The sequence below is a fragment of the Dromiciops gliroides genome, chromosome 1 (genome assembly GCF_019393635.1).
Source record: "Dromiciops gliroides isolate mDroGli1 chromosome 1, mDroGli1.pri, whole genome shotgun sequence".
Classification (NCBI taxonomy): domain Eukaryota; kingdom Metazoa; phylum Chordata; class Mammalia; order Microbiotheria; family Microbiotheriidae; genus Dromiciops; species Dromiciops gliroides.
Genome location: NC_057861.1, coordinates 395,717,248 through 395,744,037, shown reverse-complemented (window position 1 = coordinate 395,744,037; position 26,790 = coordinate 395,717,248). Strand labels below are relative to the sequence as shown.

The 26,790-nt window shown below is 38.6% G+C and overlaps 1 protein-coding gene across 5 annotated transcripts in view; it reads right to left on the bottom strand.

Moving 5' to 3' along the window:
* The window catches only part of PDE4D (phosphodiesterase 4D), a 1,961,234-nt gene that overhangs the window by 510,580 nt on the left and 1,423,864 nt on the right, over nucleotides 1-26,790 (bottom strand). For 2 of the 5 annotated variants that reach the window (XM_043987025.1, XM_043987050.1), the window contains exon 1: nucleotides 5,312-5,609. The exons of the other annotated variants lie outside the window; for them this stretch is intronic. In XM_043987025.1, coding sequence (XP_043842960.1) covers nucleotides 5,312-5,436 — 125 coding nt within the window. In that variant the 5' untranslated portion in view covers nucleotides 5,437-5,609. Of the gene's footprint in view, nucleotides 1-5,311; nucleotides 5,610-26,790 lie in introns of those variants that run through there. 5 annotated transcript variants of the gene reach the window in all.

The following is a 26,790-nucleotide window of genomic DNA, read 5'->3' as shown; positions in this document are numbered from 1 at the left end:
TCTTAATTTCAAATCTGGCAACTTTCAACCCATCTTCCTTTATCCTTAACTGGGGGTGGTTCAGAGAGATACCTACAGTATAAAAGGGGAGGGTTGAACTAGGCAGTCTACAAACCCCTCCAGCTCTTACATTCCACACTCTTATGATACCTCACTTAGAGGTGGTTGGTTCTGGGGAGAAGGAGATGTCACTGGAAAGATGGAAGTAGGAAGTGGGCCATGAATTGCATGTATATGACAATAGGGAAGATTTCCACCAGGTTCCATTTTGCTGGTATAGTCACGAACCCACTCATGGTCCCCAGTCTCTGAAGCTCTTGTTTGATTATCAATAGAAAGACTGCTTTGATCCACACCCTCCTCATCTCTATCCTCAGCTCAGGTGACTTTTCTGATTCTCCTGTTTGTTAGTTTTCTTGCTCCTTATTCTAATTCCTTCACATTTACTTCTTTGTGTACATTTACTGATTATATGCAAATAGTCACCATGGTGCAATAGAAAGAATGTTCGATTTTGAATGAGGGAATCTGGGTTCAAATCTTCCTCTGATCCTTACTACCTGTGATGCCTTGTTCAAGTCACTTAACTTCTTTGGGCTTCAGGCTTATTTTTTTTTTCTATGACAAGATGGGGATGGCTTAGATGACCCTACAGTCCCTTCTACACCTAATATATATGATCATTTTTTCATATTCTCCTGCCCTAATCCCCATCCCTTAGTATAATTCAAGCTTCCTGAGATCAAGACTGTTGCTTTTTCATCTTTCTATCCCTAGTGCCTAGTCTACTATGACAATCATTCAAGAAGCATTTATTATGCACTCGTGATGTGTCAGGTACTACACGTGGCGCTGGGGATAAAAAGGCATAAATGCTTTCCAGGTGTTTACGTTCTATAGGGAGAAATAACAGTTCTGTCACAATAGGTACTTAATAAACATTTAATGAACATACTTGAATCTATGTGATAAACAGAAAAATTTTCTCCAAATTCCATATTATTAATAATATTAGCTAGTATTTATATAACCCTTTTAGGCAGCTAGGTGATGCAGTGGATAGAGCCCTGGGCTTGCAATCAGAAAGACTCATCTTTATGAGTTCAAATCTGACTTCAGAAACTAGCTGTGTGACCTTGGGCAAGTCACTTGACTCTGTTTACCTCAGTTTCCTCATCTGTAAAATGAGCTGGAGGAGGAAATGGCAAACCACCCCAGTATCTTTACACAGAAAACCCCATTTGGGGTCACAAAGTGTCAGATACAACTGAAATGACTATATAAAACAGTTTCAAGTTTGTAAAACACTTTACAAATATAATTTCATTTGATCACCATAAGAACTCTAGAAAGTAGGTGTTATTATTACTCCCATTTTACAGAGAGGAAACTGAGGCCCAGAGCCATTAAGCAACTTGCCCAAGGTCATTGAGCTAGTAAGCGTCTAATGCCATATTTGAACTTAGATCTTCCTGACTCTATACACTTCCATGTCACTGCCTACAGGATTCTGTGGAGGAAGTATTTATTCTTTTTTTTGGGTGAGGCAATTGGGGTTAATTGACTTGACCAAGGTCACACTGCTAGTTAAGTATCAAGTGTCTGAGGCTGGATTTGAACTCAGGTACTCCTGAATCCAGGGCCAGTGCTCTATCCACTGTGCCATCTAGCTGCCCCAAAATGTGTCTCATTCTACATTTTTTTTTTGCGTGGCAATGAGGGTTAAGTGACTTGCCCAGCGTCACACAGCTAGTAAGTGTCAAGTGTCTGAGGCCGAATTTGAACTCAGGTCCTCTTGAATCCAGGGCCAGTGCTTTATCCACTGCGTCACCTAGCTGCCCCGGTAGTATTTATTCTTATGATGTAATGTATTATATGTAAATGCATAGTTACATAGAATGTTTCTCATGATAGAATGCTATCTTCCAATAAGCACTGTATCATGTCCTACTATTATAGTCTATATATGCTTCAATTAAAAACATTTTACTTTTTTTTAATGAAAAAAAAACAGTATATCTGGCAATAATAAAAACTCACACGAATCCAGTGCTTTAAAATTTACAAAGCATTTCTCCCATAACAATGTTGCTTTGGACCTGTATTATTTATCTTCATTTTATAGAAGTAGAAACTTAAAGACCATAGAGGCTAAGTGATTTGATCAACTAGTAAGAGTAAAAATTCACATCTATATGTTTAAATCTATAACTCTTCGCCAAAACCCACTGCCTCTACTCTGAAAAGCCATCATTCTCTGGGAAAGGGTTGAAGATAGAGTTTTGGAATTTGTGGGAGCCATTAAAAAACAAACTTAACAGGATAACTGAAGTTGATTGATTTAAAGATATAGTCAAGAATGATTTGCAGAATCACAGATGGTGAGGCTGTCCTCTTATTCATCAGCATTCAATTCAGCTGAAGATCTAGTAATGCTAACTGTTTGGATAATAATAACCTCAGTGAAGCTCTTGAATTGAGTATTCAGTTCAAATAAATGGCTGTTATAGTCATTTGAATATAACATGCCTCTGAATCTTCAATTTAGAAGGTACTTCCCCTGTCTTTAGACAGAAACACTAGTGACTTGTTCACATTATTCTGTCAGTGAGTCATTCTTGTTTAAGGATGCACTTGGATTTAAGCTGAACTCTATTTTGTACATATAAGTGAGATTTGCCTCTCCAGCCTCCACATAGGTTTTAGAGGAAGAGCTCAGTTTTCTGAATCTTCTCAACCTTCCTTTTTCTGAGGGTAAAAAAAATCAGCAAGTAGTTGTTTCCAAGTAATTCTTAATATGTTTGCAATTAGAAAGGCCAATTTCCTTTCTGGACAAACACAATGCTTCAAAAATAAACTTTGACACACTATTTCGGATATATATTAAACAAGTCTCAGTAAGCATGCTGAAAAGCAACTATTGCCTTCTGGGTAGAAATCAGTCAACTTCCAAGCTCAGTGCCATTAGGATTTTCAAGCAGTCTCATATCAAAGTCTCAGCAGATATCTCAAATGTTTCATTTCAACTACAGGTTTAAAAAATAACACTTTATAGAAAAATTATCCTAAGAGGAAAATTTCTTTCAGTGATGTTTCCTTTTTTAAGGAGTCAGATTCAGAGTAGGCTGTTACCAAAGCAATATATAATTTGAAAAGACAAATTCCCAAATCTGTTTAGCCTGCAAAACAGCCATGGAAAACATCTGAAATCTCTGACTTTTTCCAGTATCTGAGAGAGAATTATTTTAATTAGCCTGGTCATATATGAGCACACAAAATGACTTGCAAGACTATTTCCCCTCCTCAAAAGAGAATAATTGTGCTGGGTGACATGCAACATTGTGGTATGTTCACTGCATATGAATTTGTGGAATCACACATTATTGTTGGACTGTAGAACCTCCAAGAGATCTGGGAGGCTGTGCCTACCACAGCAAGGTTGCTAGTGGTGTGGGTTAGAGGAAATAGTTTCCTTTTTATTACTTGTCTGTACTGCTCCTAGTCATTAGCTGCTGGATATTAACATAACTGGGTGTTGTTGTTTTTTTCTGACTGTTCCAAGGTATTCGAATGGAAGAAAAAATTCTCAATGTGGAGCAAAAATGGAATAAACATCCTCAAACAAAACAAAACAAAACAAAACATTTGTGGTTTCACCTTAAATGATCAGCCTTTCCCCATGAAGTCAGAAAGCAGTTTCCTTTCAGTCATTTCTGCAAACTGGATCAAACTGATCAACTGCTTGGATATAGTAGCTCGACTGAATACTGGAACACATATAATATATCACATATCTTAAAATAGGGGGCAGCTAGGTGGCACAGTGGATAAAGCACTGGCCTTGGATTCAGGAGGACCTGAGTTCAAATCCAGTCTCAAACACTTGACACTTAACTAGCTGTGTGACCCTGAGCAAGTCACTTAACTCTCATTGCCCTGAAAAAACAAAAACAAAATGTCATGGGTGTGCAAAAGGAGGAACAAGAAAACGTACTCATTTTTTCTCCAAAATCTGTGAAAATGAGAGCGCTAGGGGCAGCTAGGTGGCGCAGTGGATAGAGCACTGGCCCTGGATTCAGGAGGACCCGAGTTCAAATCCGACCTCAGACACTTAACACTTACCAGCTGTGTGACCCTGGGCAAGTCACTTAACCCCAATTGCCTCACTAAATTAAAAAAAAAAAAAATGAGAGCGCTAAAGGTGATGATTTCCAAATCCTTGTGGCTACCAATCTAAAGATCTACCTGACTGATGGAAGGGCCTGAGACAAGTCCAATGCTCTTAGTAAAGTCATGGCATCATGAAACTATAAATTTAGAGCCAAAAGGAACTTTGGAAGCCATCAAGGCCAACCCCTGCATTTTATAGATGGAAAATGAGCTCAAAAACGGTTAGGTGACTTTACCAATGTCTCACATCTAGTAAGTATCTGAAGCAGAATTGGAACCCAGGTCTTCCTGACTCCAAGTCTAGTGATCTATCAATGCTAAGAAAAATGGTCCATTCTAAAATGCTGACATCTTAGATTAAAATTAAATCATGATTAAAGGTAAGAAACTACTGAGGTCCATGACTAAATATAGCTCTCCTGCCCTAGCAGTGTAAAACTTGGGAATAAGTGAGGAAAATTCATTCTTGAGCGTAAACTAGGTTTGTGTATTTCTGGTAACCAAAATCTAGTTCTCAACTTTGCAATTCCTCATGCCACTAAATAGCATGCAGAAAGGTAGTAAATGGAAGCGGGGCTGGGAGAGAACATATGCCTGGAACATTGATCCAAAAATGATGATTTGGTAGGGGAAATACTTAACACTTTACCATCCATTCAAACACAAGCAGCGGTGATGTGAAAATGAATGGTTCTGTCGAATCTGTATATTCCTGAAGGAACACAGAAGAATATGACCTATCTAACCTAACAGCTGGGAAGCTGGAATTAAAAGCTAATTATGAATAACATTGCTTCCTGATGTCCCTTAAAAATCCTTCTCTTGTGGGGGCTATGGTGGGTCTCTAGGTCCCAAGAACCACAGCTCATTCAAATACAGAAGCTTTAGGGAACCATCCCCCTGGAAAATGGCTAAGCTTTCTTCTTTTTCTTAAATGGGTCCAGGATTCGCTTGAGCTAAAAATAAGGGATTTTTCCAGTATTTCTCTTCAGCTAATGGTTCTCAGTTCTCCACTAGTGCAAAATGTAAAACTATCATTCATCATATGCCCCAAATTAGCAGACTTCAACATTGGGAAGCAGGCAGGTTCACAGCACAAGGTTTCCCTGACAAACAATTATAATAAAGGAAAACACATTACCGTCTCCTCTGCTGCTTAATATCAATTGGCTTGTTGATAGCATAAGGTGATCCATGAATGTAAGCACTCCGGAATCTGGCCACCTTCTCCAGAGTCAGGTGCTCACAGCTAGATGGTAAACTCATTTTCTCCAAGCACAAAGAATTAAAGAAAAAAAAACAACAACTAATAGGCAAAGAGTAACATTTCCTGGAAAAGCTGGGAATAAGATGCCAGATTATGGACTTCTTTCCAGCTGTGCTGCTCACAGGTGGCTTGGGGCTCTTTTGCTCAGAAAGCCAATTCAGCTTTCCCTCAGTGCCTAGATGCATTAGTTTGCTTTTTTTCCTTATGGATACAGGAAGCTGGTTGCTTTTTTTTCCCTACTCAGAGTCAAGCCTCAACCAATTATTGGCTGAGCAGATGAAGTCGAAAGTGCCTGGCTTCACAAAAGCCTTCCCTCCCTCCCAGTCCTGTTTCTGAGTAGACAGTGAGCCTTTAATCCATTTTTGTCTTGTCTCTAAAAGAACACCAACTAAATTTAGCAGCCCTTGGTTAATCGGGGGAGGGGGGGGGTATTTATCTATGTATCAAACATACCTCTGCTAGAAGGGAAATGATCAAGTCCGTGGTACATTTTCAGAAAGCTAAATTACTTTTCAAACCCATTATAGACATTCAGAATGAAGAAAAAGGCACATGGAAATAATTACAGGTAGTTTTCCAATTTTCTGGTCAAAAATTATAAGTCTAGGCATTTGAACATTTACTGGCTGTTCAAACAGGAGTCTTCTTTCATAAATCACTGCTGTGGATAATTGCACAGCCATCCGACTTCTAACACAACATCCCAAGCAATAACTCTTTCATTCTCACATTTTGACACGGATGCTCAACTCCTCTCATAAGAAATGTTTTCTTCCTAAAGATCTAATAATCTAATAATAATAATAATAATAATAATCTGACATTTATACAGTGCTTTAAAATTCACAATATGTTTTCCACCCATTATCTTATTTGAGCCTCAAGAACAACAGCTGTAAGAAAGAGGTATTGTAGAAACTATAATCTGCATTTTGTAGATGAAGAACTGAGGTGGAATGTTTCTATCCAAGGACTTTCCCATATGTGAAAGGACAAGTTGTTCTCAACTTTGGTATAAGTAGAATGTTCACAATAATAGATACAGGCTGGGGAAAAAACAAACAAAAAGCAGGGGCAAAAAGGCCCACTTGTCTTCTTTTGCTCTAGAGCTGTTAATCCTACCTTTCTTCAACAGATATTCATATAGTTTGCTTTCATGTATCCACACTTTCCCTTTGAACAATCTCTAGTTTATCAATATCCTTCCTAAATTGTGGTATCCACAAGGGATACCATGCTCAAAATGTGGTCTGAACAAAAAATTTTATAGTAAGGCTGCTATGAACTTTGCTTTTTCTAGACACTTTTTTCCTATTGCTACAGCATTAGAGGACATTAGCAAAGCACTTTTAGCTATCATGTCACACACTACTAGTAGCTTGCCATCCCTTTAAGTTTTTCCCTCTAATATTTTTCATGTGAATTACCTTGCCACATTTCCATCATTCTGTTTTGAGATTGTTGATTTTTTTAATCCAAAGCAGAATTTTACCATCATCCATAATAATTTTCCTCTTATTATGACCAACCCATCACTCTAGCCTCTTATTATGACCGACCCATCACTCTAGCCTTAAGGTCTTTCTGAATCCTTACCCAGTTGCCCAACAAGTTAGCAATGTCTCCCAGCTTTGACTCATCAGCCATCACTGTCTTCATTCAAGTCTGAGAAAAGTGTTAAAAAGATCACTGCCAACATCAGAGTATTGTGGAATTCCATTAAAATCCTATCTCCAGGTTGAATTCAAACCAGTTTTAGGTCCAAGCATTCAACCAGTCAGTCAATTAGCATTTTAAAAGTACCTACTATGTTCTAAGCACTATGCTAAGCCATTTATAACACAAAGAAAGATTAAAAAAACAGTCCAAGCTCTCAATGAGCTCAGTCTAATTCACCTAACCATGCAAGAATCCAGTTCATATCCCTCTTACCTTGTCTACAAGGATATCATAAGAGACCCTATCAAATGCCTTGTTGAAATCCAGATATGCTATATCTTTCTGAGGTAATGTGGTTTAGCACAAAAAGAGTGGACTTGTCGTTGAAGAGTCTTGGGTTTTAATCCCATCCACTTACTAACTAGGGTCATTCTGGGCAAGTACCTGGATCTCTCTGAGCCTCATTTTCCATGTCTGTAAAATGGAGATATTAGTAGACTGTCCTGATGTTGTAAGGATCACATTAGATAGTATATATTAGGCACTTCACAAACCATTACAGCAATATATACATGTCCATTATTATCATGATCATTATTATAATCTCTGCCATTCCCCTGATTTACCAGTCTAGTAACTCTGTTAACAAAGGAAATTAGGTTAATTAGTTTGGCATGAATTGTTCTTGATGAATCCATGCTAACGCATAATGATCATCACTTCCCCTCCGAAGTACTTAACAAATCTGAGAGATTATAAATAATTTTTTACTATTTTTGGAAACTTATTCCTCAGTCACAGTCTTCTTTAAATTTGACCTTTTAATTAAAATTTTTTTACAGGTTGGGGCAAGTAGACATATACTAATCTGCCAAAATATATTAATAGTTTTACATTTTAAAAGATTGTTGAATTCTGGCCATGTCAAGATTGAAAAAGATAATTTGGTATTTGAGGTTACTTTCTGTTCAGCAAATTTTCAAGAATGTGTAAGGAAGAGAGTTTCTATGCCTTCTTAATGAAACTATAAGGTTCAGAATTTTTTTATTAAATGGATCAGTCAAAGGTGTAAACTAGGTGCAGATAAGCCAATAATAAATTCAAGGAGAATAAAGTGCTTTGATCTTTAAAAAAACAGATGATGCCACACAGGATGCATTTTGTGACTGGCTGAAAGAATGAGATTACACTTCTGGACCTCTGTGTAACACAGCAAACCAGATTAGAATTACACATTTCAGCAGCAGGCCACCCTAATAGGAGAGAAACTCTAGTCAAGATCCCGGGAGGAAAGCACCCAGAATAATATCAGTTTAAGATGGTTGCAACTCCAGTAATTGTGACCCCTTGTGATAGAGAGAAGTAGCGGCTGTGGATAGTATAAAGACAGCAGTCCTTAGATCCTAGCAGAGAGCTATATGTAAGGAAATTTTCATGAGGACTTTATAAAGTGAGAAAAGGAATCCCACTAATAAGGAGCTATGATTTACTCATTTGCCATATGTATTCACTACACATTCACCCAGTTATCATTTTACTTTAAATTTGAGTTTAAAATTAAAACTAACATTTTACTTTTCTCAGGAACCCTGTGCACTTGGTTTGGGAGTAGAAGGTATCATTTCTGTAACAACTTTCTTTACTCTGCCTGTTTAATATTCTTTCTAAAAACCTAATTGAGGGGGCGGCTAGGTGGCGCAGTGGATAAAGCACCAGCCCTGGATTCAGGAGTTCCTGAGTTCAAATCCGGCTTCAGACACTTGACACTTACTAGCTGTGTGACCCTGGGAAAGTCACTTAACCCTTATTGCCCCACCAAAAAAAACAAAAACAAAAACAAAAAACAACACCTAATTGAGGCTACTGACTGGTAATCTATGGCAAGCATCTTCAGTTCGAGTTTATGAATACTTGACCCATCGCCTCTCAGAGTTACCCCTAGAATGCTGAAAAGATGAGTAGTTAATCTTCCCCTAGAGATCAACCCCACCAATGCAAATTGGAATTGGAGTAGTACATCCTTATATCCCACTATGCATCCTCATATCACAAAGTTGAGACAACTGGGTATTAGAGGTAACATAGCAATTCAGTATAGAAAATTGGTGAAATACAGACTGAAGTACACTGTCTTTCACTCCTTTCGTTTTTATTTTGAGTCTTCTCGTACAAAATTACTAATATGGAAATGCATTACATGATTTTACATAAATAACTTATATCGGATTTCTTAACATCTCAGAAAAAAGGTAAGGGAGGGAGGGATGGAATTTGGAATTCAAAACTTAAAAAAAGAAACAAATCTTAAATTTTTTTTTTACATGTTGGGGGAAAATAAAATATTATTAAAAAAAGAAAATGGGTAAAATGTTTAAATCAGATATGACCTAAAATTATGTTAGAGTCAGAGTTCTTCTAAAATGAATGACATTTTGAGGGGTTTTATAGACCGCTAACTGAAACCCCTGTTTTCCAGGTTTCAATCCGTTGAAATAATTTATTAGAGGGATATTGGAAAGGAAAGAATGACAGAATGAAAGAAAGAAGGAAAGGAGGGAAAAAGGCAATTATTAAGTATCTATTATGTTCTAGGCACTGTGCTAAGTGCTTTATAAATATTATTTCATTTGATCCTCATAACAACCCTGGGAGTTAGCTAGTATCATTATCACCCTTTTACAGTTGAAGAAGATGAGGCAGACAGGTCAGTCACACAGCAACTAAGTGTCTGAGGCTGGTTTTGAATTTAGGTCTTCCTAACTTTGGGCCCAGCGCTCTACTCACTGCTCTACCTAGCTGCCAATATTAGAATTATTGGGAGGAAGAAAACACATGGAGAGATATATTCATTTGAGCATCTTTTAGTCTTGTTTGCTTCTATTTTTTATTTTTAAAGATTCTGGATGGTGCTAGAGGGAGCTCGGAGAAAGATGCAAAGAGACAGAAAGCTAATATGCTTAGTAGTTTGATTTATTTTTGCTCTTATATATAATAGAGATACTCTGTATCTTCACAGCATTCACAGTAGGCAGTTGGACTGGGAGAGGGATATGTTTGCCACCTTAGAATTCCCAGAAAGGCCCTGGGCAATGACTGAAATGAGAAAAGGCTGAAATGAGAAATTTCTATTACTAGAAATGAGAAGTGGCATAATTTTATGCATGCTAGGATTAAGTCCCAGGATCATAAATTTAGAATTAGTAGGGGGTATTAGAGGTCATCTAGCCTAGAGGTGTCAAACATCCAGCCAGTCAGCAGTACTCCCAAGTGCAATGGAACCAGGTTAAAATGTAATTGAGAGTGGGCAGCTGGGTGGCACAGTGGATAGAGCACTGGCCCTGGATTCAGAAGTACCTGAGTTCAAATCCAGCCTCAGACACTTAACACTAGCTGTGTGACCCTGGGCAAGTCACTTAACCCCAAGTGCCTCACCAAAAAAAATGTAATTGAGAAAATAAAAGAATAAATAAAAAGTCAATAGAATGTATAATCATAATTTGTGGGTTTTTTAGTTAATATGTCATTATATAAATCTTTATGTATGGTTTTGTTGTTCAGTTGTGTCCGATTCTCTGTGACCCCATTTGAGGTGTTCTTGGTAGAGATAATGGAGTGTTTTGTTACTTCCTTCTCCAGCTCATTTTACAGAAGAGGAAACTGAGGCAGAGGCAAACTTGCTCAGCATCACATAGCCAGTAAGCATCTAAAGCTGGATTCCTGACTCTAAGCCCCGAGTTCTATCTACTGCACCACCTAGAAGATGCCTTATGTACAGTTTAGTGATTCCTAATTCCATGTGAGTCTGAGGCCAGTAGTATAGTTAACTGCCCTAATTTTACAAGAAATCTGAGTCTCAGAAAAGTTAGGTGCTTGACTGGATGTCACACAGGTAGTTAGGAAAAAAGATATGATTTAATCTCAACTCCTCTAACTCCAATCTGTCTTCTGGGTAAACTGTACAATGCTGTATGTATCATGCTGCCACCAAGGGCTGGAAGTCTGAACAATTTGCCTAATGTCTCATGTTTTAATTGGGGATAGTCACTCACCTTAAAAGAACAAATTAAAGATAAATAATGTGTTGTGTTAGAGGTATTACAGGAGTTCTTAGCATTTTTGTCTGTTCTGGACCCCTTTGGCAGTCTGGTAAAGCCAATGGAACACTTGCTAAAATTATGTTTTTAAATGCATAATGTATAGAATTACATATAAAGGGTTACAAAGAAAACTAGTTATACTGAAATAGTTTTAAAAGGGGTGTGTGTGTGTGTGTGTGTGTGTGTATATAGAAGTTCATGGATCCCACATTAAGAACCAAGAACCTCTGTTATAGGGTATGAGATGACCCTCAATTTTTTTTTCAATGGACACACATATATCCATAGTGGATACAGTGAAGTCAGGAAGACTCATTTTTCTGAGTACAAATCAGACCTCAGACACATGTAACCCAGGGCAAGTCACTTAATCCTGTTTGTTTCAGTTTCCTCATCTATCAAATGAGCTAGAGAAGGAAATGGCAAACCATCCCATTATTTTTGCCCAGAAAACCCTAAATGGGGTCTTGAGGAATTGAACAATTCAACAACATATGTATGTGTGTGTGTATTCCCATAAAACACATATTAGAATACAATAATCAGTTTTTACTTGCAGGCTGATAAGACAGCACACGAGTCAGAGCATAAATTTGTAACTAGAAGAGATTTTGAAGGTGATCTAGTCTAATCTCATCATTTTACAGATGGGGAAACTGAGACCCTTAGAGTTATCTGCCCACTGTCACACAGGAAAATGGCAGTTCTAGGATTTGAACCCAGGTCTTCTGGTTCAATCCATTGATGAGCATTTTTTAAGTGCCTACCATGGGCAAGGCATGGTGCTAAACATTAGAGATACAAAGATGAACAAAAGACAATTCCAACCTCCAAGAAGCTCACAATCAAATGGAAGAGACAACAAGCAGACAAATATGTACAGACAAGCTATGTAGAGGATATATGGTAGATAATGGCGAGATGGCACCAGAATACAGAGGGGTTGGGAAAGGCATCCTGTAGAAGATGAGATTTAAAGACAGACAGGAAAGTCAGGAGGTGGAGATGAAGATGGTAAGCACTCGCGGCATTGGCAATAGACAGCCAGAGAAATTTTCTGGAGTTGAGAGATGGAGTGTCTTTTTTATGAAACAAACAGGAGACCAGTGTCACTGGATGACAGAGGAGTGGAGAGGGGATGTGGAGGAAGGTGTAAAAAGACTCCAAAGGTAGGTGTAGGGATAGGGGCTAGGTTATGAAGGACTTTGAATGCCAGAGGATTTTGTATTTGATTTAACAGGGAACCACTGGAGTTATTGCATGGGGGAGGGGGTGGAGATGACATGGTGGGCCTTCGCTTTAAGAAAACAACTTTGGTTGGCTGAATGGAGGATGGATTGGAGTGGGAAAAGACTTGAAGCAGGCTGATCCATCAGCAGGCTATTGCAATAGTCCAGGTGAGAGGTGATGAGTGCTTGCACAGGAGTAGTGGGAATAGCAGAGGAAAGAAGGAGGTATATTGAAGAGAGGTTGCAAAAGTGAAATCAGCAGCTATTGGCAACAGATTGGATATGGTAGGGGGTTAGGGGGAGTGAGGGATAGTGAGAAATCCAGGATGACTCCTAGGTTGTGAGGCTCGGAAGGACTGGTTGTGTCCTTGACAATACAGAGAAGTTTGAAAGAGGGGGAGAAGGGTTTAGGGATAGATAACAAATTCAGTTTGGGATATATTGAGTTTGTGCCTATTAGACACTGAGTTTGAGATGTCTGAAATGCAGTTGGACATGTGAAAATGGAGCTCAGAAGAAAACTTAGGGCTGGACAGGAAAATTTGAGAACCATCAACAAAAAGATGATAATTAAATCCATGGGAGCCATTAAGATCACCAAGTGAAGTAGCATAGAGGAGGAAGACAAGAGGTCCCATGAGATAGCCCTATATGACTGCCATGGTTACTGGGTATGACCTGAGACCAGCAAAGGAGACTGAGAAGGAGTGGTCAGAGAGGCAGAAGGAGAACCAAGAGAGTGTATCCAAATCTACCACTTTTTGCAGGTTTCCACTTTTAGGTAATGTCTACTATATTTAACCACTCTAAATTCATCTATTCGGTATATATATTTTTAAATCAACTAGACCTGCTATTTAAATGAATTTACAAAAAGCACATTATTCATTCAATGATTTGCTTGACATTTTTATTTGCTAACAGTGACTTTTGTGGAAAATGGCCTCATTTTTCTCATTAGTTTTGTCTTGCATAGAATTTGAAGAGGGTAAAAACTAAGAAAATAATGGCTTTTTATGGTATGAGGTCTTATTCTAAAATCACTAAATCTTAGAGTTTTAGAGCATGAAGGGACTTTGAAGTGCCTAGCCCAGCCTGCTCTAATGGGGAAAATGAGGCCAAGAAGGTTTAAGAGATTTGCATAAAGTCACACTGATGATAGAATCAAGATGAAAACCCAGCGGACCTCTGCTAGTCCTCCTTTTCTCTTCCATGTTGCTTCTCTCTCCTAAATCCCAAAGTTCTCCCTAAACTATTCTAATGCTAACAAGGATGATATTTTACTCTGCAAAGTATGGATGAGAAAACAAATGACTTTAACACAATGCTCTTGGCAGGGAGGTGGGGGGGGGGCGGGGAGAGAACCAAACACACTGTTACTCTGAAACCTCTGCTTCACTTCCTACACATCTATCCCACCAAGAACTTTCTCTGACTGCCAAGATGGAGCTATTGCCAGCATTTGACAGAGGGAACCTTGAAGAGTGGGAGCAAGTAGAATAAATTAAAGTAACTTAAAAGTTACTTTACAAGAACCAAATGTCTTGTACTATTATAAACAAAAAGAAGAGTTATAAATTGAAGTTACTGGGGGCAGCTAGGTTGCACAATGGATAGTGCACCGGCCCTGGATTCAGGAGGACCTGAGTTCAAATCCAGCCTCAGACACTTAACAATTACTAGCTGTATGACCCTAGGCAAGTTACTTAACCCCAATTGCCTCACCAAAAACAAAAAAAAATGAAGTTATTTATTAACTGGTCATGAATAACAGTGGTATCTTGGGTAAAACCTGGTCAGGTACCCTTTCATTTTCCTATTAATTAATTCAATCATTTCTCTATTCAGATCTATAACTAGAGTGAGGAGGTGGTAGTGATGATGGGTTTTGTCCAAAGGGGTTCTGAGTGGAAAGACCTAGAAACAATAGGGCTTCACACCCAATTAACAAGAATAGGATAGCAACTACTAAAAATACTAGAAAAGAAATAGAAAGCCAACCGTTGGTGGGCTAAGGTGAATTTTCTCCATTCTCCCTAGACTCTATGTGTGGTACTCTACCCAGGAAAAAGGAATTCCTAGTTAACTCTCATTCTTTACCTATGCTTTTATGGAACATTTACTTAGTCCATACCATGAACTAGCTGCTGCCTTCAAAGAATACCTAATGATAGCTAATATGTATGCATCCTTTTTAAGGTTTGCAGAGTGTTTTATCCATATTCTCTCATTTTATCTCAATTAAGATACTATAGTTATATATGGGTGTGAGGGGTGGGGGGGGTTTGAAGTAAATCAAATTGTAGAAAAGAAATAGGGAAATAACAGGGATGGAAGTCAGAGGAAGTTTCCTCAAGATGGTGAGTTTGAAAATGAGGGTGGCAAGAAAGTGATGAGGAAAGCATTATAAAAGAAGACAATACTACCTTAACAAGGGTCCTTTGGTGGTGGTGGTGGTTGCTGTTCAGTCATTCAGTTGTGTTTGACTCTTCGTGACCCCATGGACACCAGCCCCCATCTATTGAAGTTGGTTCAAGTTCATCTTCATTGTTTCCATGACACTATCTATCCATTTCATCTTCTGTTGACCCCCTTTCCTTTTGCCTTCAATCTTTCCCAACATCAGGGTCTTTTCCATTGAGTCCCATCTTGTCATTATGTGGTCAAAGTATTTAAACTTTAGCTTCAGTATTTGACCCTCCAGTGAATAGCCTGATTGACTGATTTGATCTCCTTGTTGCACAAGGGACTTTCAAAAGTCTTCTTCATGATTTGGAAATGTCAATTCTGTGGCACTCAGCTTTCTATTTTATAGTTCAACTCTCACAACCATATATTACTACTGGCAAAGCCATAGCTTTGACCATATGGACCTTTGTCAGCAAGGTGATGTCTTCTTTTTAGTGCATTGTCCAGATTTGCCATGGCTTTCCTTCCAAGAGGCAAGTATTTTTTAAAATTTATGGCTGCAGTCACCATCTGCTGTCCTCTTTCAGCCCAAGAATATAAAATCTGACAGTGCTTCCATTTCTTCTCCCTCTATTTGCCAGCAAGTGATGGGACCAGTTGCCAAAATCTTAGTTTTTAAAATGTTTTTGATATTAAGCTTTAAGCCAGCTTTTACACTCTTCCTTTTCACCCTCATCAAGAGATTTCTTAATTCCTCTTCACTTTCTGCCATCAGAATGGTATCACCTTCATATCTGAGATTGTTGTCATTTCTTCTGGCAACCTAAATTCTGAGATTTGATTCATCCACCCTGGCATTTTGTGTGATATACTCTAAATATAAGTTAAATAAATAAGGAGACAATATATAGCCTTGTCATACTCCTTTTGCAATCTTAAACCAATCAGCTGTCCCATGTTTGGTTCTACCTGTTGCCTCTTGAACTACAGACATGTTCTTCAGAAGACAAGTAAGATGATCTAACACTCCATTTCTTTGAGGACTTGACACATTTTGTTGTGATCCACACAAAGGCTTTAGCAGAGTCAATGAAGGAGAAGTAGACATTTTTCTGGAATTCACTTACTTTCTCCATAATAATGTTGGCAATTTGGTCTCTAGTTCCTCTGTGTCTTCACAAACCAGCCTGCTCTTCTGGTAATTCTTAGTTCACATATTGTCTAAGCCTAGATTGCAGACTCTTAAGCAGGACCTTGCTGGCAAGTGAAATGAAAGTGATTGTTTTTGGTGATTTGAGCATTCCTTGGCACTGCCCTTCTTTAGGACTGGGGCATAAACTTATTTTTTTCCAATCCAGTGGACATGACTGGATTTTCCAAATTTATTGGCATACTGAATGTATTACTTCCACTAACATTACTATTAGCAATGCTTCCTAAGTCCTACTTGACTTCATTCTCCAGGATGAAGAGAATACTGCATAGCACCAGAAAGACCAGCCTGACTGGTGAGAGAGGACTGTTTGCAATCAGCAAGAGTGGAAGTTGAGTAGGTATTGGCTGGGGGAGGGATAGTGAGGACAATGACTTTATATCCTGGATTTTCTGACAAAGCCCTCATTTCAAGCATTCTGTCCCATTGTTTAAATAGGAACAAGTGACTCCAAGCATTCAATTTTAGTTCAGAAAATAATGGTCATAACCCCTGGTAAACCTGAGCATGTTTTAATTTGACATACACATTTCCCTTTTGTGCACAATTCTGCTGCAACAACAAATCATTTTGTTCATGGTCAATGTGTATATTGACCCCTTCCTTTATTTCCATAATCATCAGAGAGAAGAGGTTATTTATTGCCCATCTAAATTGAGATTCTATCTCAGAAAACATCTAAGCTTTGTTATGAGACCTAATAGGGTAATGGACCCATCCCAAGGCATCACTCTAATTCTATTGAGATGTTTATGCATACGTCTTAAAGAAGGCAAATCTTCCAATTACTCACAAAGCATTCAGGCAAAAGTCCAAAAAAGACAGCTTGCCTTTGATTTTCAAACCTCTTTCTAGGACTTTCAGGAGATGATGCAGATGAAGACCAACCAGTAGAAAGATGGGTTATTTCCTTTCCTCACCAAGATAACTAGACAACCCAAGCATGCCTTCACCCATTAGGCAACCTGATACAATTTAATAAAATTCCACAGACATTTATTAAGTATTCTTCTATGTGCCAGACATTGTAGCTAAGCACTGGTGATAAAAAGCAAAAAGGAAGAGAAAATATCTACCCACATTCTTTTTTTTTTTGTGAGGCAACTGGGGTTAAGTGACTTGCCCAGGGTCAACACAGCTAGTAAGTGTTAAGTGTCCTAGGCCGGATTTGAACTCAGGCACTCCTGACTCCAGGGCTGGTGCTCTCTCCACTGCACCACCTAGCTGCCCTACCCCCATTCTAATCTTCCTTAAGCTCCTTGTTTCTCTGTAGCACTGATATTGGATGCTCTCTGCTCTCTAGGTCTCTCTCCCAATTTTCCTCCTATCTGTCTGATTGCTGTCAGATTTCTTGACTAGTTCTTCATCCCTTACCTCTAGGATCAAGTATCAGCTCCTTTGTTTGGCATGCAAAGCTCTTCACCATCTGGCTGCTTCCTATCTTTCTGATCTGTTCCACACACAGCATCCTAGTGAGTGAGCACCAGCCCATACCATCTCCTGTAACCTCCCTCTCCAATCTCCATACCTTTTGCACTCACTGTCCCCAACATCTGGAATACTCTTCCTCTTTGCCTCCACCTCTCAGTTTCCCTGACTTCTTTCAAAAGTCATATCAAATCTCACTTACTCCAAGAGGCTCTTTCTTTTCTAAACCCTTCAATCTGCTAATCCTTTTCCCTCAGACTGTTTTCCTTTGGTATATATCTAGTGGGGCAGCTAGATTTATTTCTTACCTAGCCTTAAATCAGTGAATGGGTGTTGCCTCAGACAAACTGAGACCTGGGAAAGACTAACTTAAAAAAAGCCAAGGTCTCCCAGTGCATCTGGGCTTATCTTCAGTCATCCTGAGCTATATCTTGTCACTGCACCCAGGTGGCTCTGGGAGAACAGAATGAAGCTGATGACTTTGTATAGCCCTGCCTCACTTAAATCCAATTCACTTGCAAATCAAGACACAACCTTCCTGATGTCATTGGTCTTCTTCAATAAGGAAGGAGGAATAACAGATGCCACAGTAGATAAAGCCCTGAGCCTGGAGTCAAGAAGTCCTGAATTAAAATCCTCTCTCAGATATTGATTAGCTAGGTGACCCTTGGCAAGTCACTTAACCCTATTTGCCTTAGTTTCTCATCTGTAAAATGCTCTGGAATAGGAAATGGAAAATCTGAAACTCTAGTATCTTTACCAAGAAAATCCTGAATGGGGTCATGAAGAGTCAGACACATAATTGAAGTGACTGAAAAACAAATAATATCTTGTCTGTGCCTGTTTTTGGGGTTTTTTTTTGCAGGGCAATGAGGGTTAAGTGACTTGCCCAGGGTCACACAGCTAGCAAGTGTCAAGTGTTTGAGGTCGGATTTGAACTCAGGTCCTCGTGAATTCAGGGCCAGTACTCTATCCACTGCACCACCTAGCGGCCCCATACTTACATTCTAATGAGGGAGATAACTATTTAAAAACTTAGGCACAAGGGCAGCTAGGTGGTGCAGTGGATAGAGTACTGGCCCTGAATTCAGGAGGACCTGAGTTCAAATCCAGCCTCAAACACTTGACACTTACTAGCTGTGTGTCCCTGGGCAAGTCACTTAACCTCAATTGCCTCACAAAAAAAAAAAAAGAAAAAAGAAAAAAAAAAGAATGTAAGTGTGACCTCTAGGACAGAGACTGTTCTTTTGCTTTTATTTTTATCCTCAGTTCTTTAGCATAATGCACAGCATATTGTAAGCACCTACTTAATGCAGGTTGACATTCCAGAGGAAAGTTTGCATTCCAATGAAATGAAATGAAAGACATCCAATTTCTCCAGTTTGTACATTTAGGTTTTTGTTGATTGAAGGTTCTGATCTTATTGAACTAATAAGAATCCCAGTATGTTCTAACAATTCAATGCTATTGCAGTTCATTTGAAAACCAAAGAATTGATTGTTCTTAAGTGACTAAAAGGCATTTTCCTCTTCAATCTGATCAAATAATCCCAAATTCAGGTAACATATAATTTGAAGACATTTATAGCAAATTCAGAGTATCATTGAATAAATAAGAGTAAATTAACTGTAAGTGGAATATGGATGTCGTGAACAACCTTGATTACTTGCCAATAGGAGGTGAGGCTGAGATTTTAAATAAAATAACCTTTTCATTATTCTCTCCTCCCAATGACAAATAGCCAACCCTATTCACATTTTTTCTTTTAGAAGTCTGCCTTTTGCTAGTGTCTATATTGGGTTCTCTGGCTAAAATGAGATTTGATATCTTCTTAGTTCAGAGTAACACAGACTTAGAGGGACAGAGTGGAGAGGGGACCTTAGAAGTCAACTTCATTTGACAGATAAAGAAACTGAGCCCTATGGGAGTAAAGGGATTTGCTTAAAACTATACATAAAGCTAGGGGGGGTAGAATTTCTGTGTAAGTGGGTTTGGGGCAATTTGAAGAAATGAACTGATTTGCAAACAGGGAGATTGTCTCAGTCCACACACAAGGAAAATAAATAAGCAACTGTCTTCCTACTACATACAGCATATCTTATTGAAGTTGGCTTAAGTTTCAAATCAGAACTAGTTGCTACCCTCTCCCTGTGGGAGATTTTAACCATGTCCCAGTAAAAGTAGAGTCATTTCAAAGGGAAAATGAGTCACATGAATTTCCCCAACTTTTAATACTTTGGAGGCATCTTTCGTTTTCCGGAAGGTGGAGTCGAAGACGGTAGGTAAACTTCTGGATGGAGGCTGAACTTTGGCAGGGGGGGCTGCCTTTTGAGTACCCAGGTGACAAATTTGCCTTAAGGAAGAGAAGACAGAAGCTGTGGCACATCCAGGCATACCATCAACAGTTCAGTCAGGGCATGCCACTATTGTGAAAACTTTTAGGTTGTCAAGCTAAATTCTAGTAAGCATAAAATTTTTTTAAAATATAAAATTTAATAATAACACCTATCATTTATATGGCACTTTAAACTCTGCAAAGTTTCCCATGTTATCTCAATTGATCCACACAACAAACCTGTGTAGGTACCATTACTGTGTTCATTTTACATATGAGGATACTGAGGTTGAGAAAATGACTTACTGGAAGTCACACGTTTTTGGAACTGCCTGAGGCAGGATTCAAACTCAGATCGTCCCCCAGCTGCTAGTCCATTCCCCCCATCTAATATCGACTTTCTATGTATTTTGTATATATTAATTAGTTCATTTTTTTTCCTGCAAACTGAATACAACATTTTTTTTTTTGCACAAAGACTGCTTCATTTTGTCTTTGTGTCTTCCTTCTACCCCTTACAGGTGCCTGGCAACTATGCTTGTTGATTGATAGATTGATTGACTGCAAGGAAAATAAACAAGTTGGAGAATGATTGGTCAAATAGGTGTGAATTTAATAATAATCATAATTTATATAGCACTTTAAGGCTTCCAAAGTGCTCTACACATATTGTACTTTATCTTCAAAAACCTTGGGAAGCAGATGCTATCCAATTTTACAGAAGGGTAAACTGAGGTACCCAAGAGGTTAAATGCCTTCTCGAGGGTTCCACGGCTAATAAGTGTATGGGTAGTATATTAACACTGAATCTCTGTTTTAGCCTTTCCACTTAAAAGCAATCTTGACACTGGGAACTTTAAAGTCACCTAGTTCAAATACTTCATTTTTACCAATGAGAAATCTGAGGCACAGAAAGATTAGGGGCTAGTTCAAAGTCATAGGAGTAAGTAGCAGAATTTGGATGTAATTCTTCTATTATTCTCAATCTTTACTAGGTATCATCTAGTTGTAGGTTCCATAACTATAAAGAAATATTTAGAAAGATGTCAAAGGAAAGATGAAAATGTATCTTATAAGGAACAATTAAAGCATAAAAATTATTTAGCCGAGAGAAGAGACAGGAAAGGAATTTAGTAACATGATTTGGGGACATTTCATGCTTTTTGTTTATTTTATCCCAAAACAAAAGGAGCTATTCCTGTTCACTGGGGAATAAGCAAAAGAAAATGTGTTAAGTTACAGCATGGAGATTTAGGGTACCTCCCAAAAATATCTTCATAACAATGAGAGTCTTTATAAAGAGTAAACTTGTAAATGTGCTGACTAGTATTTAAAAATAGGGTAGGTAGCCACTTATTTGTATTTGCTTTACATTCTCTGAGGTTTTTGTTGTAGTTCAGTTGTGCCTAACTCTTCATTCATTACCCCATTTGGGGTTTTCTTGGCAAAGATACTGAAGTGGTTAGCCATTTCCTTCTCCAGATGAGGAAACAGAGGCAAACAGAGTTAAGTGACTTGCCTAGGGTCACACTGCTAGTAAGTGTTTGAAGCCAGATTTGAACTCATGAAAATTGAGTCTTCCTGACTTTAGGCCAGGCCCTCTACCCACTGTGCCACTAGTTGCCCTTTATATTCTCTACTGAATAAAACCAGAAAGAACATAATTTCTTTTACCCATTTTGTAATTTTCCATTTCTAAAAACTATTAACAAAGATGTTATTACTGAAAGTTGCAACAGACATGAAAGAAAAATCAGCATCAGACAGCTTATCATTCCAAAATCAGCATACTGGAAAGAACCTCTGACTTGAGAATTGCAAGCTTTGGGTTCAAGTTCTGATATTGCTTCTTACTAGCTAAAAGTCAATGGACAAGTCTCTTAACTTTCTGAACCTTGATTTCCTCATATTTATAAAGATAATTATACTTGTCCTAGTCAATTCACAAGGTTCTTATGAGGAAAGTGCATTATAATATTTAAGCATTTTAGAAATGTGAACTATTCCCAAGAAATACAATTTACATATATGAAATAATTAGAGAGTATCAGAAAATATAGAATCAAGTCTTGAGTTGTATCATTTAGATGGTCTAGTTGTGGGGAGGGTCTGGACTCACGATTTTCATTTTCATTAGCCTAGGAAACTCTCTACCATTGCCCATCAGTAACTGTTCTGCCACTTAGAGGTTTAGAGAGCTGCCTGGCACTCCGGGAGCTTGATTCCAGCATCATGCAGTCAGTACATGTCAGACATAGGGCTTGGACCCAAATCTGGCTGACTCCAATTCCAGCTTCCTACCCCTGTTCCACATTGCCCCTCAAAGCCGGAAGGTATGTTTCTATTTTGACATTTCAGAGTCATTCGTGGCTTGAATAGGCCAGAGAAGATGACTTTGGTACAGATCTTTGTGCAAACCTCTCCAATTTACACCAAAATTCTAAAGCCAATTCCAGTAGACAACAGAATTTTCACTCAAAATAGACTCCTATTTGTTCTTCGAGTTATGAGCAAGACTCGTATAGTTGGTTTCCAACTGGCATCGAAAGGCAGATAACAGTAAACACTGTGTCCAAAAAGCTGACAAGCATCTATGCCAAATGTAGCATATTTCTGCATTTTAAAAATTTACATAAAATAAGTAGAAGAATCCCTGAACCTCATGTGCTAAATCTCATCAGAAGCATGAGTTCACTTGCTCTCCTTTTGCAAAATGGGAAAAACCAATAGAATAATTATATACAGAGAAAGTAGGCAGGGTCATCTGTGTTACCAATGTCATTGCTATCATAACTCATGCTGGAGTGAAGCATCTATAGTCTCTTCATTGCATGATTATTTTGCTAGTGTGGATGATGTCAGTCACCCAGAGGACAGATGGTACGAACATATTTTAAATTATTCATTGAAGTGTGAATTTTAAGCTACAAATATTTATTAGCAAAGTGGATGCAAGTGGCATGCAGTTCCTACTTCTGTTTTATTTTTCATGTAGCTTATTAGATAGCCCTTTACCAGTTAGGAAACCTCTCTGTGTTGCTTTTTAATTATAGGAAATCAAAATGAAGAGTTAACACAGAAAGAGAGAAAGTACAAAAACAATGCAGTGGTTCAAATACTATACAAAAACTCCCAAGTCTTCAAGATTTTTATCAGAAAGTCAAAAGAAAGCATAGTTTTTATTCTGCAGTGATTGCACATACATATACCCATAGTCATACGTATCTAATCATCATGCAATACTTGGGAATTGACTTTATAGGGAGAGACTTTGCAGTTCATAGGGTTCACAACTTAGCAAGATGAATCATTACCCTGTCCATTCTATTTCCTTCCCTTGGTTCTACATGAAGCCCACTCTCTGGTTTTAGCTGTTTGACACAAATGACTGAGAGGCAACCAGCCATGGTGGGTAGAATGTCCCTACAGGCAGGATGACCTGGCTTTAGATCTCACATCTGGCACATAGGATCATACATCAAAAGCTGGAAAGAATCTTAGAAGCTAATGAGTTCAGGGTCCTTGTTACTGCAGATGAGATAATATTTGTGAAATGCTCAGTATAGTCCCTGATAAGTAAGCAAGTAACAAATTCTGATTACGTTGCTTCTTCCCTCCTTCCTTCCCTCCCTTTTAAACTTCCTTCTTTCTCTTCCTCTTTCCTTCATCATTTTATAGATGACGGGACTATGACACAGAAAGGTCAAATGACTTGCATAAAGTCATAGATCTACTAAGTACCTGAGGTGGGCTTTGAACCCAGCACCTTCTTGAATCAAGATCTAATCACCCAACTATATTACCTCTCGAAATAGTAGTTGTGTGTAACCTTGGGCAAGTTTTCAACACCCCAGGAAACCCTCTAAAACTATAAACCAGAAATAATATATTGGTAGAGGGAATAGTCTCCTTATACGGATGAAATTGCAGGAAAATTTCCCTAGGGCAGAGCTGTCCATGACCCTACTTTCTGATTGATAGAACCCCAAATCTCTTCTCACAAGAAAGGCTGATTAGAGTTTCAGACTCCCTTAAATACCAGAATCTCTAACAGATCAGAGATAGAGATGGTAGCTTTAAAGCTTTCAATAAGAAGCTTTTTAAATCCTAGGAGCTCTCTGGTCTGCTTTACCATGTTTCAGGAAGAACAAGGAAGATACTATCACTGGTAGGCTTTAGGTACTTTCAGACAGTATGTTCTGCATACAGGACCTGAACCATAACCCTAATCCACTTAATTGGAACAACATCTCGTAGCACTTTTCCCAGTCTTCTCAAAAAATAAATCCCTCTTTCTCTCTCTCTCTCTCTCTCTCTCTCTCTCTCTCTCTCTCTCTCTCTCTCTCTCCCCCCCCCCCCACCTCTCTCCCCTCCCTCCCTCCCTCTCTCCCTTCCTTTCTTCCTTCCTTCCTTCCCAGGATCACACAGCTAGTAAGTGTCAAGTATCTGAGACCGAATTTGAACTCAGGTCCTCCTGAATCCAGGGCCAGTACTTTATCCACTGTGCTACCTAGCTGCCCCCAATAAGTCCCTCTTTTCAAATATCCCCTTAGTATATACCCACTTGGGAACTTTGTTCCTTTTGTGAAACCAGACCTAGTGATACTCCCAATTAGCCCACAACATTACTTACCCTGACCCCTCCCTCATCACAAAGTGAACTCCTTGGGAGTTGGTCTTTCTGGGGTTTGCCTTTCTTTGTATAACTAGTGCTTTAGCACAGTGCCTCCCACAGAGCAGGTGCTTAATAAATATTTGCTGACTACAGGTGAACCCTTAGTATCTTTGTCCTCCAAATGTCCTCTCATGTGGTAGCAGTCCTGAAAGCTGAACTTCACACTCTCCCTAGTTCTAGAAGAACAATGGTAACAAATGAGTACACATTTATATAGTGTTTTAAGATGTGACAATGTTCTTTCTTCACAACAACCCTGGGAGGTAGGTAGCCCTTCCCTTCTGACATAGTCTGTCCCAGGAAGCCCAGGAGTTGCTAGACCATAAAGAACTATATTACTATGTGGCATTTCGCCCTAGATGACCTCAGTCTGTCCAACTCCTGTGGTGTTAGGAGCTAAGTATTTTTGGAATCTTTCCTCTGAAGCTCCCAAACACAAATGATTATATTTTCATTGATCTACATATCATCTTTGAATGTATTTCCCATTGATTAAAAATCCTTTCCTGAAACAACATACATAATGACTATAACAGCGTAACAGAAAGAACAATTACTACCACAACAAAGAGAGACTGAAAGCTGTGCAATTACAATGACCAAATTTGATGCCAAAGAGGAGAAAGGAGAATGCACCTCTCTTCCTTATTTACAGAGAGCATGCAGAATACTCCAGAGGTATTGATAAATTATGCTTAGCTGTTTTCCCCCGCTCTTTTTATTCTTTGATAAAACAGAATGACTGGTTTGCATGAGAAAGGGGAGTCATAATAAGAATTGAAGATGATGCAAAAACAAAATCTACTGATAAGTTGCATATATGATAGATATTTAATTATATGTGTATATTTGTGCGTATATGTGTCTGCGTTTTTAAAATCACATTTTGTTATGAGCAAGTTAGGGAAGAAATATTAAGACTCCCTCTCACCATTCCTAATCTCCTGATGTAGCTGTTCTCTCAGGCTTTAACATCATCTGTTATCCCCAAACCTCCAGACTCTAGTTATTATCTCTTCCCCAAACCTATTCCTTTTTTTCACTTTAGGATTTTTGTCATTGGCCTCACCCATCAATCAAGTTACCCACCTGTATCCCAGCCTTAATATTATCTTCTGCTCTTTCTTCTCTCTCACCACACATATCCTATTAGTTCCCAGGTCTTGTCTATTCTAAATCTCTCTGCAACCTTTTTTTCTATATTTGCCCCTTATCCCTCTTCTTTTTTTGATAGTTGCAAAAAAGTTCAGGTGATTTCTTAGTCTCTTCTTGCAACAGCCTCCAAATAAATCTTGTTGCTTTCTTTTTCTTTTCTGGGCCATTCTTATATTATGATCAGATTTATATTCTCTATGCAACAATCCAGTCACATAATTCCTCTGATCAATATCTCCAGGGGCCCATCAACTTCAGTAAAAACCCACCCTTTTTTTGGTTAGCATTTAAGACACTTCATGATCAGGCAAAATGGTATCTTCCTCATCTGCGTTCCCATTACCTCCTCCACATTCTGCACTCCACTCAAACTGGATAAATGCCCCACCCCCACCCCACCTCCATGCTGTTCTGTTTCAGCAACTTCCTCATGTTCCCTGTGCCTAAAATGGTCTCTACATCTCTACTCCTCCTGCTGAATCAGGCCCCTACTCTTCCTTACAAGCACAAGTAAAATGTCACCTTCTTCAGGAAGCCTTTTCAGATTGCCCCAGTTGCTAACAATTTCCACCTTGGGAATCACATGACATTTTACTTGTACTTCTCATTCTATTACTGTATACTGCAGTTATACAATATGTATCTTATGTATGTATCTTATTGCCCTCCTTTATCATGCCTAAACTTTGTACCTGCCTCTATTCCTGGCATAGTATTCCGCACACAGTAGGCACTGTATACATTGAATTAAATGAAAAAAGAAATTTCCTACTATGCATATATTCAGATGGGCTCAATGCAATGGTTCTGTTAAATTGCTTGCTTCCTTCCTTCCTTCTTTCTTCCCTCCCTCCCTTCCTTCCCTCCCCTCCCCTCCTTTCTAACCTTTCTCAATCTCAGTTTCCTCATCTGCTAAATAGGGTCAATAATAGCATTTACCTGCTAGGGTTTCTGAGAGAGTAAAATGCAATAATATTTAGAAAACAATAGGCTGTACTTAAAGTTTTACATACATGCTTAATAGTGTTATTATTAAATGAGATAATGGATGTAAGGTATTGTATAAACTTTCAAAAGGATTATGCAAATGTTAGCTATCATAACTGACATTAGAAGGTCACAACTTGTTTCTTTCAATGCTAATTCAGCTTCC